Source organism: Cataglyphis hispanica, chromosome 19, assembly GCF_021464435.1.
Source record: "Cataglyphis hispanica isolate Lineage 1 chromosome 19, ULB_Chis1_1.0, whole genome shotgun sequence".
In the NCBI taxonomy this organism is placed as follows: domain Eukaryota; kingdom Metazoa; phylum Arthropoda; class Insecta; order Hymenoptera; family Formicidae; genus Cataglyphis; species Cataglyphis hispanica.
This window is the reverse complement of record NC_065972.1, coordinates 4,012,583-4,030,500: the sequence shown is the minus strand read 5'-3', so window position 1 is coordinate 4,030,500 and position 17,918 is coordinate 4,012,583. Positions and strand designations below refer to the sequence as shown.

At 31.6% G+C, this 17,918-nt stretch overlaps 1 protein-coding gene across 3 annotated transcripts; it reads right to left on the bottom strand.

Annotated features, from left to right (window-relative positions):
* Positions 1–64: 64 nt before the first annotated feature.
* On the bottom strand, positions 65–17,070 carry LOC126856660 (uncharacterized). Of its 3 annotated transcripts, none has more exons than XM_050605382.1 (7): positions 16,852–17,070; positions 14,687–14,733; positions 7,139–7,494; positions 6,771–6,911; positions 6,347–6,487; positions 5,577–5,723; positions 65–4,375 (listed from the first exon to the last, which is right to left on the bottom strand). In XM_050605382.1, exons 2-7 carry the CDS (start codon positions 14,721–14,723, stop codon positions 4,259–4,261), a joined length of 939 nt encoding a protein of 312 aa, XP_050461339.1. In that variant the 5' UTR covers positions 14,724–14,733; positions 16,852–17,070; the 3' UTR covers positions 65–4,258. The 3 variants fall into 3 exon arrangements, with proteins under 3 accessions (XP_050461339.1, XP_050461338.1, XP_050461340.1); XM_050605381.1 differs by lacking the exons at positions 14,687–14,733; positions 16,852–17,070 and adding exons at positions 8,945–9,031; positions 11,597–11,907; XM_050605383.1 differs by lacking the exons at positions 5,577–5,723; positions 14,687–14,733; positions 16,852–17,070 and adding exons at positions 8,945–9,031; positions 11,597–11,902.
* Between the last annotated feature and the right edge of the window lie 848 nt (positions 17,071–17,918).

Below are 17,918 nucleotides of genomic sequence, written 5' to 3'. Positions count from 1 at the left end.
GAGGAGAAGGAAAATGTGTTATTTTTAGAGACAATGATATTTAAAATAACAAAGACGTTCCTGGTGCGTGTAGGTATGGCCTTTTACTTCACACACAATCAGGTTCTCGTTTGACACACATTATCTCAACAGAAACTGAAAGAAGTATATCGAAGGCAGCCAATGCAAGACGCGATTAATGTATCGCGACATCATTATATATCTTATCTTCGCTCGCATTTATATTATATATATATTTATATATCTCGTTTAATTAACTTTTTTTCGCGCGTTCCTTATCATGAGAGAGACAATATTAAAGCCCACAGAAACGCGCACGCTATACGAAAAATGGACCAAAAATCATTGCTCCGAAAAATGTTAATTTGTAACGATATGATATATGCAAGGATATATATTTTTCACAAATGTACATAATATATATAATTTATATATAAAATATTGATAATAAATTATACATATATTCTTATGTCTTTTACTTTATATCTGTAAGAAAAATTTAAATCACAATATAATCAAGATTTAAAAAAATTTAATTACATTTGATCTGCCGATTTATTTTCTTTTTATATGAAAGAAGATTAAAGCTTTTTTTTAGTTAAATTAATTTCCGGAATAGCGACTATTGGTCCACTGTATGCGCAAAAACATATTTATACATATTTATACAGGGTGTTCTTGCAAAAAGATGCGAGGTTTCATTCCTAATAGGACATCCAAAGTTCGATTGGAAATGAATTCCTAGCACCGTTACCTGCTTCATGAGAATCACCCGGTATATGTTAATAATTCAAATCGCGAGACAGTGATGTACATACGTTACGTAGCGCCTAAAATTCCATTACACAAAGATACAATTACTAAAATATTATAACAATGATGTAAAAATAGACGTTACCCATCACTTGTTGCCACACAGCAAGACAAAGATCTCTTCAATTTTCCTGAAAACTCTCCGGAAATTTCTCGCCCGTATTCTTTCCTCATCTTTTCTTTCTCTTTCTTTCGCTCGTCAACTTCTACGCTTAATTAGTATTCGTGCAATTAGGCGTTTTGTGAAGATTCCTTACGTAGTCTCGGAGTTAAACCTAATGAAATGTTAGACGAATTATATGTGTGTAATGTAAATTATTTAAATATCATATTAACTGTATAAATTACGCCATAATGAAGTTCATTCATATCATTGTGTAGAACAAGGAATAGTCATTCAAGGATTACATATAGTTTTAGATATTCTAATTATGCAATGCAAATTTTTGAAAAAAAATGAAAGAATTGATTTATTGATTAATAAAAAGGACTTTTTTCTTTCATTTTTCAGACGTAAAATATGATAGGATAATGACTCTGAAATTTAGGAAATCTTTCCAAGTCATTTTCTCTAGGGATTATAATCTCTATTTGAATTTTTTGAGCACTAGAGATTTAGGAATTTATGTAAAATTTCAAAATCCTAAATACACAAGAAAATTAGAACCAAGTTAAGCAAGTTAACACACTGTCAATGCAAACGATCAAATATTCCCAAGTTCAAAATATAAGATAAGAGATTGTTCATACTTCATTATTGCAAAAAAATAATAAGATTTGCAATTCACACGTGCATTAATAACTATAATAAAAGTATAACATAAAAAATATAAAAAAATATTAAATTAATTTAATTATTTTAGAATATAATAATTTAATTAGAATATAATTAATTTTTCATTTCAGAATCTTGGACTCTGAAAATCTTCAATTTCCTGATTCTGAGAACAATTAAAATCTTGAATTTATTATCTTGAAAAAAGATCAAAAAAGGATAGAAATATTTCCTTCATTATTTTTGATAACGTCATATTTAACATACGAAGATGACTGTCCAAAGGCCAAGCGCTTGGGAACTATTAAACTTTAATTACAAAATGCAAGCTGATAATGAAAATATCACGAATATAATTATTATGAGTTCCAACTTTTGGAGATGCAGCAGTACTAGCCAAGGCTGAAGTTCTCTATGTTTTTTCTTTATATTCTTTTTATTCTCTTTTTTTCTTTTAAAAACATTCAGAGATTTTTAAAGAAAATTTTGATTCTTTACAACCTTTCCGATCTTCGGATTCTTCTACGCTTATGTTTCTTTTTACGTTTCTTCTTCTCTGGCTGCTATTAATGCTGAGCTCCTTGTACAAGTAAAGTACAACTAAATTTGCACGCTAAATTGAATTGTTGCATTCCTATTAATTTCCAAACACTTCTGAATTATCTAAAAATTGTTCAAGCCTTAAAGCTCACCTATATCATCGATATCAGAAAATACTGTATCGCATCCTCTTCTTGCCTCTTTAGAATTCGCTTTATATTTTTACGCAAGCGTATAAACGATTAGTAACAGGCGCTACTTCGTGGATTAAAATTGTGAGTCCAATCGTCAACATTACATTGCCATATATACTTCCAATTTTCCAAATGCAAATAAATATTTTTGTTTGTCACAACCTGGCTAACTTAAAAAAAAAAACCAAAATATTTTTTTTCTCATTTTGTATTTTTCACACGAGCATACATTCTCTCATTCACTCTTTCTTTCTTTCTTTCTATATGTCTATCGCTCTCTCGCCCGCACTTAAAAACGCTGCACATTTCGACAAATAATTAAAAAGTCATCACAGAAGCGTCACATTATCATATTCCGTTAGACTACATGTCTCATGTGAATTATTTTGTTTTGGTTAGCGCAGTAATATTACAATGAGTACAAAATGGTTTCTCAAGCCTAGTATAAAGCACTATTATTATTATTATTAATATATCATTATATAATTATATGTATATTATTTTATATATATAATGAGTGTGCTTAACATATCGGCACACATCGCACGTACGCACATACATCTTCTTGTGTGTGCGCACGAGCACGAGCAGCAGTTGCATCACTTATCATCTAAGTTATAGCGATAGTTATCTGTAATAATTTGTTAATTTTCATCAAATCAAATCTCCTTCTCTCTCCCTCTTGTTAGAAACAATCCACTGTGTTGCGATTCGAAAATGACCATTCGGTAATCACGGTTAATCGATCGCTAGCTTTCGCCGAGACTTCTTTTTGCACTCGAGATGTTAAGAAGAGATATCGAAATGATGATAAATAAAAAAAAAAGATGTAAACGAAAATACTGCCTTCATCGTTCGTTATTCCTACTTCGACGTTTCACATAGAGAGCTAGAGAGAGAAAGAGAGAGAGAGAGAAAAAGAAAAAAAAGCACACTTTTTTTTTTACTTTTAAAAGAGAAGAAATATGAGAAAGTGACTTTCAGAATGTTGCAAAAGTTTAGTTTCAAAACAGTTTTGCTTTTAAGAAAATTTTTGGTGTTAAGATATATAGGGTACACATGAAAAGATCTGGATACATAATCCTGATTCCAAAATATAAGAGTTAAGAGAATCTTTATAAGATTGAGATATTTTAAAATTTAGAGTAAACATTTTTAAACATTTTTCTATCTCTTTCTTATTCATTATTTAATAATGTAAAAAATTATAAGAATATATATATATATATATATTATTAAAATAAATATCGAAAACTTTTAGAATCTAGAAATGAATCTTGTTTTCTTTGACAATAATATAAATCTCGATGCAAAATTCGAACTTTCACAGCAACTTGAAGATTCATTCTAAAAAATATGACCATTTTTTTAAATAAATAATTTATTTAAAAACTACCAAGATAAAATTAAATTTTAAAGCACATTTGAAGGACTTAAATTGATGAGAGCTTAAAAATCGAATTTGATATTTTCGCATGAGACGTTTAGGTTTTGCCTTTGTTAATATGTATTACAAAACTGATATTTAAGAATTTATATTTTGTACCCTTTCCATTTTAGGTAATTGATAAATATATAATTAAGATAAAAGAAACAAAGAATGCCATATAATACAAATATACTCTTATAGTCCTTCATTTATATTAAACATTTTTCTGTGCAACAAATAATAATTTAACCAACAAGTTTTGTTTGTTCACGTTTCTTTTTTGATAATATATGCGAAGAAAAATTGATAAAGGCAGTATTATCCGCGCGACTATTGAGAAACTGCAGGGAGAAACGATATGTTTCTCTATCCCTCCAGCTCGAAATACAGACATGTCCGATACGCGCGATCGACCTCCCGTTTTACTTCGAGTCAGAAAATAATGGCACAAAGCGAAACGGAGTCTTGCGGGGGCGTTCGAGCGGCCTTGAAGAGAATATTGGATACTTAACCGGAGCTGGCGGTCTCGTTCTCCACCGGTAAAATCGGTTGCGGTGAGTTTACGGCATTATTATCCTGACGGATTGCCGCCTTATTCTGTCTCACAATCTCGGCACGCCTTTCCTGCAGGAACAGAGAAAAAAAAACGAGAGATTACAATTATTCTCCAGCGCGAATATTATAGATGACGGAAGTTGAAAAGTACGCCATGCTCTCTATCTGCAAGCTGATGTAACGGATGGCTAAATTTAGACAGGATGCGTTAGAGTTCTTGGCTTTTCTTGACTTTCTATTTGGTATATATTCTTAGATTATAAGGGATCCTGAAATCATTAATTTGAATAAATATATATATTTATTTCATTACAGACAATAAAATTAAGTTTGTCAGTAATGTGTTTGTAAATAAGTTTGTAAATAATGAAGTTTGGTTCTACATCTTTTCTAGCACATCCTGTATGTAAAACAATCACAGTAAAATCACATATGAGAATACTACACTACAAATAAGGAAGGTCATGCTGGAAAAAATAAATAATTATAAAACAAAGGCTGCAAAACATAATTCGGCAAAAGCACGGGCAATGGCATTCCTTATACAAACTCAACTATCGACGTCTTCATGGCCCTAAAAAAAATATAACAAGCTATTTGCGATGATGGATGGGAGGAAATGAAAACCGAGATAAAGGAAATAATTGATATATAATTTATAAGACCTGCAAACGTTACAATTTGTTGTATATTAATCGCGAATTTTTTATTCCATTTAAATATTAAAATATGTGTAATATACGACATATAAATGTGATATAAGATAATAACTAGATATAAAAATATAATAGCATTTTTATTCGTTCATATTTATTCGTTAATATTTATTGAAAAAGTCACGTCAAGGTAAATATAAATATAATAAATAATTTGATACAATGTTTATATAATAAATATGTCCGTCTTTTAGCCTCAAAATATAAACCAACGTTCAATTTTAATTTCAATTTTTGAAGAGAATAAAAAAAAATTATTCAGAATAAACAATATTATTCCTCAACAATATTTTGTTGATATTTTCTATGATAATAATCATGATTAAAAATTTATTATAATAAGAATTTTAACTTTTTTAAATATGTATTTTTTTTAATGCTGTTATCTTATTCACAGTGTGACTGTTATTTGAGATTATTAAATAAATTGAGTATTAAATAAGAAGAATGTCTTATTAATCAAAAGTATCGCTTTACATAGAATTCGATTTATCACAAATTGTCACGCTTGCGGAGGATCCTGATTGTGATTAAGAATGCGACGACAGAATTACATGGTGGCGGCGAATCGCTTGCACGCGACGTTGGATCTCTCGCTGCCGATTTAGCTCCGCAGTCGACACCCTCTTGTCGAACTCGCACTTTTTCACCAGGAGTTCTTGCGCTGCCATCTGACGTACTTGAGCTATCTTCACCGTGTTCTAAACCATCATTGCACAAACGCCCATATTCGATCAGTGCTTGTTTCGCAGAAAAATCTCGGCAACCCAAGGTTACCCTGTTTGTTTGACATTTTTCTTTCCATCTTTGTCTCTCTTTCAAAAGCTCACAAATATAATACTTTAAGTTACGCACGAATCTCTGTCTTTTTGGAATTATTTTTTTTCTGAAAATTTTTATTGTATTTAATAAAATTTAACAATTTGAATCATTCTTTATATAGAAATATCCTCTTTCTGGCTTCATAATAAATTATTTTGTTTTTAACTCTGTTGATGCTAAAATTCTGAAATTGAAACTTTTTGAATTTTAAAATTTTATTAATATTTTTTACATTAAATTGACAAAAATATGAAATTTTTATTTTGTAAAGCTTTCAGCCTTTAAATTCACAATCGTTCTTCAAATTTTTGATGATTTTCATAATAACTGATAAAATACAAATTTAAGTATACTAAGTTTTATAATAAAATCTATACATAAAAAATTCATATCTCTTTTATTTATCCAAAACCGACAAAGTTTCGCAATAACTTAATATTAGAGACGTACTATTCAAAACTACCACATCAACTACAAGAGCCACACTTGATCAGAAACTTACATGATTGCGCAATTTCTCCTTCTGCTCGCGCTCGATAGTCTCGCGACGTTCACGTGCCTGCTCCAGCTTGCCCTGAATTTGAGACTCCAACTGCTGTACGCGCTCCGACATTCCTTGACGTACACGAACTGCTTGTTCCTCCTGCAAGCAAGCCGCGAATCAATAATCTTATGTCTATTCTTGCTGAGTCTATTATCCGCCTATACAGTTTGCTTGTTAAAATATGCAAAACAAAGTAGTGCAGCTCGGCAGCACAAAAGAAAGAAAACGACAAAAATGAGAACACATTTTATTATTTTTCTTCGCAACCTTAAAATTTTTTTTTAATATGATAAATCACGCATATTTTATAATTATAATAATGTTTAATTCGATTGAGATTGATAAATTATAAACATCGAGATAAATAGAAAAAGATACTAACATGTTCCTTGAGGCGATGCAACATTCTCTTGATATTCTCATCACGCTGAGCCGCAGCAGTCTTCAATTTCTCTTCAACGGCGCATCGCACTTCTTCGGTTTGTTGCTCGAGACTCAAACGAGTCTTTTCAACACTCTCCAACTACAATACAAAAATTACGTATCGCAACAGTTGCTTAGAACAAGATAAATCAATATTACTAAAAAATTAATAGACAAATGCTTGTCAAATAATCATTTAACTATTTATAGATGTGTGTAGTCAAGGTAATCGTAATATACGTATATTTCTCTATAGATTAAAAGATATAGCAAATTAGATTTTTATCGAAATTACTTATTGCTAACTGTATATCTCCAATCTCTTACATGCTCCTTTAGCTTGTTCTTTAGATCGGCGATGTGGGCCTCTCGCTTCTCCTCCGAATTGTTCATCTTAGTATCCAAGGATTCGCGAGTCGCGGCCATGAAAGCAGCGCTAAGCTCATCCTTCTTGCGAGATGCCTCCTCGATCTTGCTGAGCTTGGCAGCGAGGGCGGCGAGCTTGTGCGCCTCGATGGACAGTCTTCGTTCCTCAGCGGCCTTCAGCTTATCCTCGATCGCGATTTGCTGCGTTGGGCTCGTCTGCGGCGGCGATGGCGCTCTCTTAGGTACCGTTGGTTCCGCCAAGATCACCTCGTAGCACAGTCCGCCCTTGGTCTTCTCCTGGCATCGGATCTCGGTCGCTGCAAATTTTCATTGATCATAAACGAGTGTTTAGATTATCGATGCAATAATGTAATCGGTGCGGAACCTATATATTAATAAATTGCTAATTAATACACTGAAAAATCATGACTGTAGCAGTATATTTTTAAGCACAGCAGAATAATTAATATTCTCATTATCTTTCTAAAATCACTAATCTCGATAATAATTCCAATCTCTATCGCATGTCTCTCAGGTGTCTCATCTAGGAATAACAATCCCCGCGGGCATAATTCGCGATTCCAAGACTTCCGGCGCCGGCTAGTTGCGGAAGTATGACTCACAGCTCAAGAGCAACAAGGAGGGATCGATCGGAGAACGATCGGACGCCGCGACGTCTACCGCCACACGCACCTCTCTCCTTCTTCCTCCCTCCTCTTCCACCCTCGTCCACCCGCCATTGCCAACCATATCGTAATTATCGTATATCAAACTGTACAATTTCACTACCATGGCAATTTTCGGATACTCTAGCAATTATTTAATTCCGGAGAGTAAATTGCAATTTACAATAGTATTTTCTTTTCTTTCTCTCTTTGTCTTGGATATCGATTAAATTTAAATTATTGATCCTCATTTTCTCAGATGTTTAAATAATTTCTTCACACATATAGATAATTAAGAGATAAATAATCGGAGAATAATTTTAATGGAGATTTCGAAACGAAGAAATGAAACGTAATGTGAATATTGTTGTAAAAAATCGTTGATACTTCGCTATACATTTCCACGTAATACAATACCAGCTTGCAAATGTTCCCCGCTTGCAATGTATAATTCAGCGGCAACACATTGGCACGACCATTCTTGCCGAGGGCATTGCACCGATCTTTAGCAGCGAAGGTGCTCCCTTTTATTGTTAGCCCTTAGACGTAAAAGTTTTTCTACTAAATTTTCTAATAAAATTACACAGCACAAATAATAATTATAAATATAATTGTTTAATTGCAAAATTCGCAAAAAACGGAAGATAATAATAAATTCCTAATACTTATACTTTAGCATTAGTTTTCATAAATAAATATTTAATATAATTACATGATAAAAAAGCACAATATAAAACGGTTTTTAATTCTAATTACTCTACATTCTAATTACTAATTCTAATTACCATATAATTACATAAATTACATAAGATGAAAAAGAGAGAAAGAGAGAGAGAGAGAATTAAAGCTATTATAAATAAAATTGTTTAAAAGATCAAAATAACTTAGAGACCTCTCTTATAAATATGAATATGAACTATGATATTTTTAGAAACTATTGCTTTAACCAGCAGATTGTCTCTATCGTGTATCGTTGCTAGAATTTTAAAGAAGTCAGTTCGATTGGATCGAACAAATACAGGTAGGTACGTCTCAATCTATTGACGTCATTCAAAGCTCGCTAAAGGTCTCCCAATGTTCACTAATTTATCCGAGTACTCACTGATGAACTTCACCTTCTTCGGCTGCTTGGTCCGCGGTTTGCCCTTGCCGCTGGGTTTCTTAAACGGTGCGTTATTCCTCCTTTGTCCTTTATTCGAAAATTCAGATTCAGTCAAAATATATTCGGAAATGTTTTCAAAGGAAATTAAAGAGGAAAAGAAGAAGCCAAGAGATTGTCTTAACTCATCAAAACACCCCATCTCTTATTTATATAATTACCATAATATTGTAATAATAAATAAAATGGAGTTTTAAAAAGATAGCCAATTTAAACAATTAAAATTCATCTTCACACTAAAAATACTGATTGCACGTAATTTTAAAATTAGTTATAACAATTAAAATAATAAAATAGGTTTAATTAATTATACGTACTTTGTTGAGGCTTCAATTAACATACGATTATTCTGGAGATAAAGTAGATAGAGTAAAAAGTCAAAATTGGACTAGGTTGTCTAAATGAAAGATCGATCGGTGTCTCAATGAGCTAATTATCGGGAAATCGATGCAACTATTTTGCGTAGCCATGTTGGACCGCACCCTGATCGTTTCGGCAAGCCAAACACGTGTATACCGGCGTTTTGTAAAATCAATATTAAATATTATTAGAAAACAAAAAATCACCCCAGTCAACAAACAGTCATTATCTAGCAATTGCATACATGTCACTGTATTGAAGATAATTAGAGAGATTTATTATCCAAAAATGTGATAAAACTATTATTTAATTATCAATACGTATATATATATATATATATATACGTATTGATAATTATATAAAATAATGTATATAAAATAAATATGTAATAAATATAATAAATGTTTTATATATTTAATATATTTATATTAATTTTTTCATAATTGGAGCCAATATTTTTTGCAGAGAAAAAAGAAAAGAAAATGATTTTATTTACAGATGCTTAAGAATCGGAAATATCGCAATTTTGTCAACAGGCCAGCGGAATTTTGCGACACCCCGTAGAAAAATGGTGGACCGTATCGATTCGCGGACGGTCCGAGAAATTGATCGAATTGCAGGTGCCCTAGGTAAGGATAATATCATGATACCGTGGTATCGACCATCTTGCACCGCGATGAAAAGAGTCTTCCTTTTTATTCAAAGAACATAAAAAAAAGCCATATCTTTTTTCAGAAATATAAATTCTTTCAAAATTTTATATTTCTGTATAAATTATATTTTAATCTATAACAATCACGCAGTTAAAAAATTAAGAAATAATCAAGTAAATAGAAATTTAATAAAATAGTGAATAATAAAAAAGATATAAAAATAAATCTGCAGATAAAAAATACATGATCAAATTCAGAACATTTAGAGAAATAATTATTATAAATCTTACTTAAAAATATACTTATTTTTAAGCTAAATAATTATAAAATATATAATAAAGATAAAATATATAATTAATCCCCCCTCCCCTCCCATTTCGAGTCTACACGTGTCGGCAAGTTAACAAATTCGAAATCAGGATAGGTTCTCAAAATATTTCCTGTCAATAGAAGGCGAATCGCATCCATTTCCCGTTTATCTGACACTCTTCGATACTTCTGTAGATTTTTTTTCCGAAGAATATAAGGATAAGACAGGATGGCGGAGTATATTTCAGGAGGTTCTTTCTGACAGATTTTTCCAGTAACTCACAAAGGCCATATTATCGTCGCCTTCAATTATCTTCCTTTTCGATTTTCAATTTTGTTATCGCCAGAATTTAAGGTAATAATAAATATTTAAAAAAAATTATATTGAGGAAGATTTCTAAAAAGGCAATCTTTAGAAAAATCTGCCATCGTTTAAATCTGCGGATGCGTTTTGCATAAAACTTTATAAATGATTTATTAAATCCCCCTAAAGTCAGTCTATAAAGAACTTTAATAAATACGCCGTTGGAGAAATAACGAACTAATTCGATACCTTGTTCTATAAATAGCATACAAGCACCTGAGCAAGTTTAGTTCAAATACTAAATTACTTCAGGATAACTTCATTAAGAGTTTAGCAAGCTCCGCCCAAAAGTGGATAAATGGATAAGTGCGATCGAAATCTAATGAATTATTTCACGATGATATATTAAAAATAGCCAATCTCGTCCAGGAAAAGAAGGTAAATTATCCTGTAATTGCTGCTAAAAAATCATCACGACATGAAAGGAAAAATCCTTTTTATAAAACTACTCAATGGTAAAATGTTCACAAAATCATAAAACTATTTTAAGATTTTTTGTAAAGATATAATTGAAAAATGGCGGATATTTCTGTAAAAATAACTATCTTTATAAAGCTTCGTCCTGTAAAATTCTACGACATGTCTCTTTGACAACTAGTGCCATAAGGAGCAAAATCTTTCTGTCACGTATTCTGATATTTTAATTCTTCAAATTCAAAAACTTGAAAATTGAAAAATAAATTCTATATATTTCCCGTTTTTCATGAATAAATAAATAATAATTATTCACACATTTATGAAAACCTAAACGAGGAAAATGTTCTTTTCCAGAATTCTAGAGAGAATGTTAGAAACGATTAGGCATTTATAGTAGTCAGTTACCGATCTCTATGAATTTCAGAAAACCGGAAGGAGAGAAGGATGTATATAGATAAGGAAATTGGACCTCGACAACGGGGACTCACTCACCTACGATACCCAGCGGGGCCTTGCAGCTGTGACAGAAGCATTGGAGCACCGAGTCGCGCACGAGACCGATCAGCATGTTGCGTTTGTTTCGTTTCGTTCCAAAAAAAAGGGGGTGATTGGTTTTGCAAGCTCGATCTCGGAGGACGATGTGAATGACAGATCGAGCACACCGAGAGACCAAGACACACTGAGGAAGGTCGGAGGAAGGACGAAAGATGAAGAAGACGAGACCAAGATAGAAAAGAATGAGTGAGGCACACCGGAAGTGTCGCTCAAGTCGTAACTGGGGCGGTGGCTGGAGGGCGACTGGCCCGCACACTGCGCCGCGACGCCCGGCGTCGCTCAATATCCCGACCACCCTCTTCTCTTCCTCCTCCTCCTCTCCCTCTCCCCCTCGCCCGCGTCCTGCAACCAACAGCCTACCCGGCGACAACCACCCTTCCAACTAGCAACTCCAGCCTACGATCGTCACTACTGCTAGAACAGCCCTCAGAGGGTCGTTATGAACTGTACGGGGTGTACCAAGAAAAGAATATGTAAGACATGAAAGTACGGAGTTTTGCTAAATGCGTAGAAGAACGAAAGGATAATGAAGCCTGAGAATTGAGTGAAACTTCAGTAATTGGATTTTAAGCTTTATAACCGAATACCGAATACACTGTATTATGTTAATTTTCTTCTACGTTGGATTTTAAGATGAAAAGCGAAAAGTTTCAAGAAATTCCGAAAATACATATTTTTCAGAAATCTTATATTCTTAAAACTTTAAGTTTCCAAGATTCTACGATAATTTTTATGTTTAATAATTTTTCTCCAGATTTTCTTAGACTTGGAAATCTGAATATTCAAAAAATCCTTTGTTTTTTCGGACACTCGGTATAGTTGGTCGGTAGGCACGTGTATGGAAGCCTATGTGCAGGCGTAAAATACCATCTGTCCATCTCCCATTCCTCCGTCAGAAATGTACCATCTTTCAGAATCATACAACCTTTTACCGGCATTTGCCGCCATTTTATATGAGAAAAAATCGACTTCAATTTTCGAAACGGTCGACACAAAAACAATGAAAGTTCGTCTGGGAAAAATATGTATAAAACTTTACAAAGCACTACAATAGAAAATTCTAATTGTTTTTAGATTTTTTCGACTTTCTCTCTCTTTCTAATCTTCAAATAACAAAAATGCTAAATCTATATATTTTAAAATCCTTATATATTAAATAATTCAATTAATTATATTATAAATATAATTAATTTTTTATATAATATAGATATAATTATATTAATTTATAAATATAATTATTTATACATAAATATTAAATAATTCTCGTGTATTTTCAAATTTTGAAAAATTTTTAAATTTTTAAAAAACCACAAATTTTGAAATTTGTATCCTTAAAAATGATAACTTAGCTGTAAAAATAAAATTCTGATAAACCCAAAATTATTTTCTATCAAGAGGATTTGTAAAGAATATTTAATTTGACATGAGTTTCACAATGGCGACTGAGAAATATGGAACACGTAATGATAATTGTTTTGTACAAAGTTTGACAATGAATCGACGATTGAAGACGGACGCTGTTTGTCAGAACTCGCGCGTTATGACGCAGCTGGCGAGTCAGTTCCTTGCGGAAATCAATGAAAAATAAAGTTTTCACGACGCATTACAACTTCGATGAATCGTGTGGAAGTTAGAAAAATGAAAAAAAAAAAAAAACATATTTATTCTAGATGACCGTTGATGAGAAATCTCAATCTAATAAACCTGATTCGATCGCTACAATTTAATTGACTCCAAATAACAACGATAATAAGAAAAAGTAAGCGGAAAAATAGGTGAAAAAATAGAGTTTATCTTTTTCTGCCGGTTTCTTTTTAGCGAAAATTTTTCTTCTTTGCAGTTTTGTTATTTAAATTTAGAAAAAAAACCTCAGAAGCCTCTTATTGTTTGTAATAAATATATACAATCAAAGATTTTCAATAACTATTTTAGTAAATTATTTGGTTTTAATTTATAAAATAAACTTTTGATGCTAGAAGAATCATAACTCGAAGACTGCTTTCCTTTCCTTCTGCTCTACTTAGTATAAGTTTAATATAAATAATTTTCAAATAAACATTTTTCAAAAAATAATTATGTATCTCATATTTATCGTTGTCATTTTGAGTCATATCAAATCTACAAATATTCTCAGAATTCTCTTATTGTTAGCAGCAAATATATATATATATATATACATATATATATATATATATATATATATAAGATATACATATTAAGATATACATATATTAAGATATATACTAAGATATATTATCTCAACTATTTTGTTTTAATTTATAAAATAAACTTTTGTTGCCAGATAAATTCAGTTCAACTCGGTCGATTCTCTTTCAGACTGCCGTTCTGCTCGTCACGGTTCGCGATACCAAGTTGAGAGCCACGGAGGCGAGGGGTCGCACCACGTTGCAGTCAGGTCGGTCAGGCTGCGGCATCACCGTTCCGTATAAGTCTGCCTGCAGCAATCTCCTCTGCAGCTCTCGCCAGGCCAAGGACACAAGTCCGGACGAGTCCGGGGGCTCTGACCTCTTGTGTCGTATATGCCGCCTGCCGGTCTCGCCAATCTCTGGCGTTTAAGGGTGTGTTTCCACCGCACGGCGCCGAATTGTCCACGCTCCTCCTCTCTAATTGCGGGACCTTTGTCCCGATATCGTCGAAATATCACGCAAAACTCGCACTCATATAGTATATTAAATGAGGATCTTATTCCATAAAAAAAAAGTACGAGATTCGTAATACCAGAGAAAATTATTAGAAACAGATCATATATATTGTGTTATTATATAAAAAAATATAAAGATACGTTTTGTATAATATTTAATATTAATTTAATCATAGAAATATAATCGATAATAAATTGGTTTGCGAAAATAAACTATTCCATTTTTCTTCTTCCATTTTTTTTCTTTTTATTGTTACTACTTTGTTATTTTTTACTACTCTCTCTCTCTCTCTCATAAAATATTATTATCGCATGTAAATCAATTTCTTAATATTACTTTACGTATTTTTAAAAAGGTTACTCACATTCGTTGGGAACAGACGACTCTGTTGTAGTGGCCATAACGATGTTTCTGCAACAAAAAAGTTTCCGTACATATAAGCAAACTGGATATACTGGATATTTGAGGAAGAGTACAAATAGAACAAGCCCAAGAGTTTTGAATGTATTGTTATAACATTGATTGTTTTCAAACTTGACTCTTGATGTTGTCATGACATTTATTCAACTATGTGTGTTACATTTTCTCAAAGTATAATAAACATCAATTCAAAGTATAGTAAACATCAATTCAGAATTTAAGGGAAAAATAAAAGAAAAGAAATGACAGCCCTATAATTATATATAAAGGATGTTAAAAAAAATGTCAGACATTTTGAGAGCAGTATTAATCAAAATAAGAAAAAAAATCTAATTAACATGGGTCTTACACTCAATATCTTCGAAGATACATGCTATCTTTTTATTCGAGCTCTTTGTTCTTTTCTTATTGGTTACGTCACCTTTATAGTAAACAAAAGAGTATTTATTTATACCCATATTAATTAAATATTTCTTGTTTTGATCAATATATACTACCTGTTCTCAAAATGTATGAACCTTTTTTTAACATCCTGTATATATTTAGGATATCTTTTACGAGTCTCCCGAGTACGAAAGAGGCAGATATGTAATAATAAAGCAATCGAATAAGTATGTTTTATTTTAATTACAAATCTTCAATTATGTATATGTTATATTTTCAATACATTCAACACGTGTTATTTGGAAATTTAATCTATTTGTAACATATCGTCTATGTTTTATATTGAATAACAAATATTGATATTTTTATTATAATAAAATATAATAAATATTATAAATAAAATATAAATATAATATAAATATAATATTATAAATATAATATAAAAATAATATAAATATTATAGTATTTTTACACCAAATATTTTTATATTGACGCGTGTGTCGCCAGATTAGAACAGATTGACAACAGCAATTCTCAAATCCTATTTCACAAGGTTATTAAAAAAATTTGTTATTTAGCATCATATTGTGTACAAAATAATGAAAATCATCAGAGCAGAAATAAGAACAAATAAGTATTTTCGAAATTATATAAAATTCAAAAATAGTCTTTTAAGCTTTTGTATTACATTAAAATCGAGATTCTAGAGACATACAGTTTTTAGAATAAAAAAAAGCTTTGTTTTAAAATTTACAATAAATTTAATTAAACAAAAAAAATTTTCAATTATAATAATCAATTATTATTACACCGTTTCGTGTTTCTCTTTGCAAATTTGTAAAATCAGAGTAATTTATAAATTTCACTCGAGTAAGAATAATGTTAATAAAATATGGCAGAACAAAATGTGATCTTATTAGTGTATATTTTTTTAAATATATTTTTTTTTAATTAGTGTATATAGTCAAGATGATTTATATAGTGACATCTGTTGACTATACTTTGCTTAAGCCTGTTCTTTGTAAAGGGATATTTCTTTAAATTGAACGAAATATCAATACAAATTTCTTATTAAAAAAAAAAAGATATAATTTTACGAGTATGTGGATTATAATTCATAATTATTTAGTCATATTTTTAACAATACATAAATAATTATTTTAATCATTTATTTTATCATTAATAATTTTAGAATAATTCTTCAAACGCTCTAAAAATAAACGCTACCATTTTTAATTAAGGAAAAGCAATCATACTTGAAACACTTTGTATTTCTTTGTTCATAATAAATTTAGTAATTAACGATTAATTATACTAAGTTAGTATTAACAAGTTGTACTACCTATAAAAGAGCAATTGACAAATTAATAATTTAATATTATCCCAGCACAATGTATGACCGAGTTAATAATCCAATTAGATAAAGCAGACTCAACTTTATTTACAAACGTTCCGCCATGATCTGTCACTACCATAACAAAAGCCATTGAAACGCGCAACCGTTTCAACTCGGAAACAGCGATATTTCTCGCTCCGAGATTCTCGCCGTCTCAAATATACAAAACAATCAATGAATAACGACAATCATACCGTTCCATAGATTAAACCTACAAATGAACAACGCATCTGATAACGAGCGTCGTTCGTACAAATCGCATCTCTTTGTTTGCGTCGCATCAAAAACGGAGGAGGAAGGGAACGGAGGGGAGGGGAAGAATTCTTTACCTGTTTTTCGATCACGGGGTAATCTTCTCGTTCTCGATCCTCGTTCGCACCAACGACGAAACAATGTTGTCAATCTGTCAACTCGCAATAAAATTCGAAATGCGAAAATCTGACTTGGCACTCACGACGACGATACACCGGTGGTTATACACGAGGACACGGCGAGCAAGTTCCTGGACAACCGGTCGCTTCGTACGACGCTTTTATCGCGCGTCTTTATGCGGCATTCGGAGTTCGCCGAGAACGGCCGAGTGACCGCGAGGGCGCCCGAACGGCCGCCGAAGACGGCCGAGCGTGCGCGAGACCGCTCGAGCCGCCGCTGGCGCGACCACGTGATTGGTTCGCCGTTGACGTCACGTCGCGCCCATTGGTCCGTTTGAACCGTCGAGCGTTACCGACGTCCGATCGTCATAACTTCTAATTTATTTTGCGGCCGTTTAGATATGTATATGTCATTTGATACATTCGTTTTACTTTTTTTTTCTTGGCATTTCCTGAGTAGATGCTTTGTGTTTCTATTCCCAAGGCTTATTTCATTGCTGCAATAGAATTTATTCCTAGTTTGCTAGACACTAACGCATTTAAAAGTGTATATGTCTTAAAGATGGTCGTGAATAATTAAATGTATTGAAATATGACACACATAGAATTGAAGATTTGTAATTAGAACAAAGCTAACAAGAATGAAATTCTAAGATAAATTTCTTTTAAAATTTTATTCAATAATTTTCTAGGATATTTAACTTCCTTCTCATTTTATAAATTTATATTTATTTATTTATATCTATTTATAAATATTTACTTATTTATATTTATTTATAAATATAAATTTATATTTAAGTTTATATTTCCATAATCATATTTTTATTATCATTATCATATACTATTCTTTTATCTTTCCGTAATATTTCAACGAGAGGTACACAAAAGGAATTGTGTAATCAAATCAAGGAAAAATGCATTCTGTAATATTTTATTCTAATTGAAATTATTACTCTTGTATATAATTTCTGATCTCTTTCCCTTGAGAGCCTATATACATTGTGTACACGATAATGATGTTGGAA

Excerpts from the sequence above, each read along its gene's own strand:
- LOC126856660 (XM_050605381.1), bottom strand. The coding sequence starts at position 11,672 with ATGCTGATCGGTCTCGTGCGCGACTCGGTGCTCCAATGCTTCTGTCAC. Across the intron at positions 6,488-6,770 it reads TGCATCGCCTCAAGGAACAT|GAGGAACAAGCAGTTCGTGT; the intron begins GTTAGTATCTTT and ends GCTTGCTTGCAG. Across the intron at positions 4,376-5,576 it reads AAGCGATTCGCCGCCACCAT|GAAAGGCGTGCCGAGATTGT; the intron begins GTAATTCTGTCG and ends CTGTTCCTGCAG.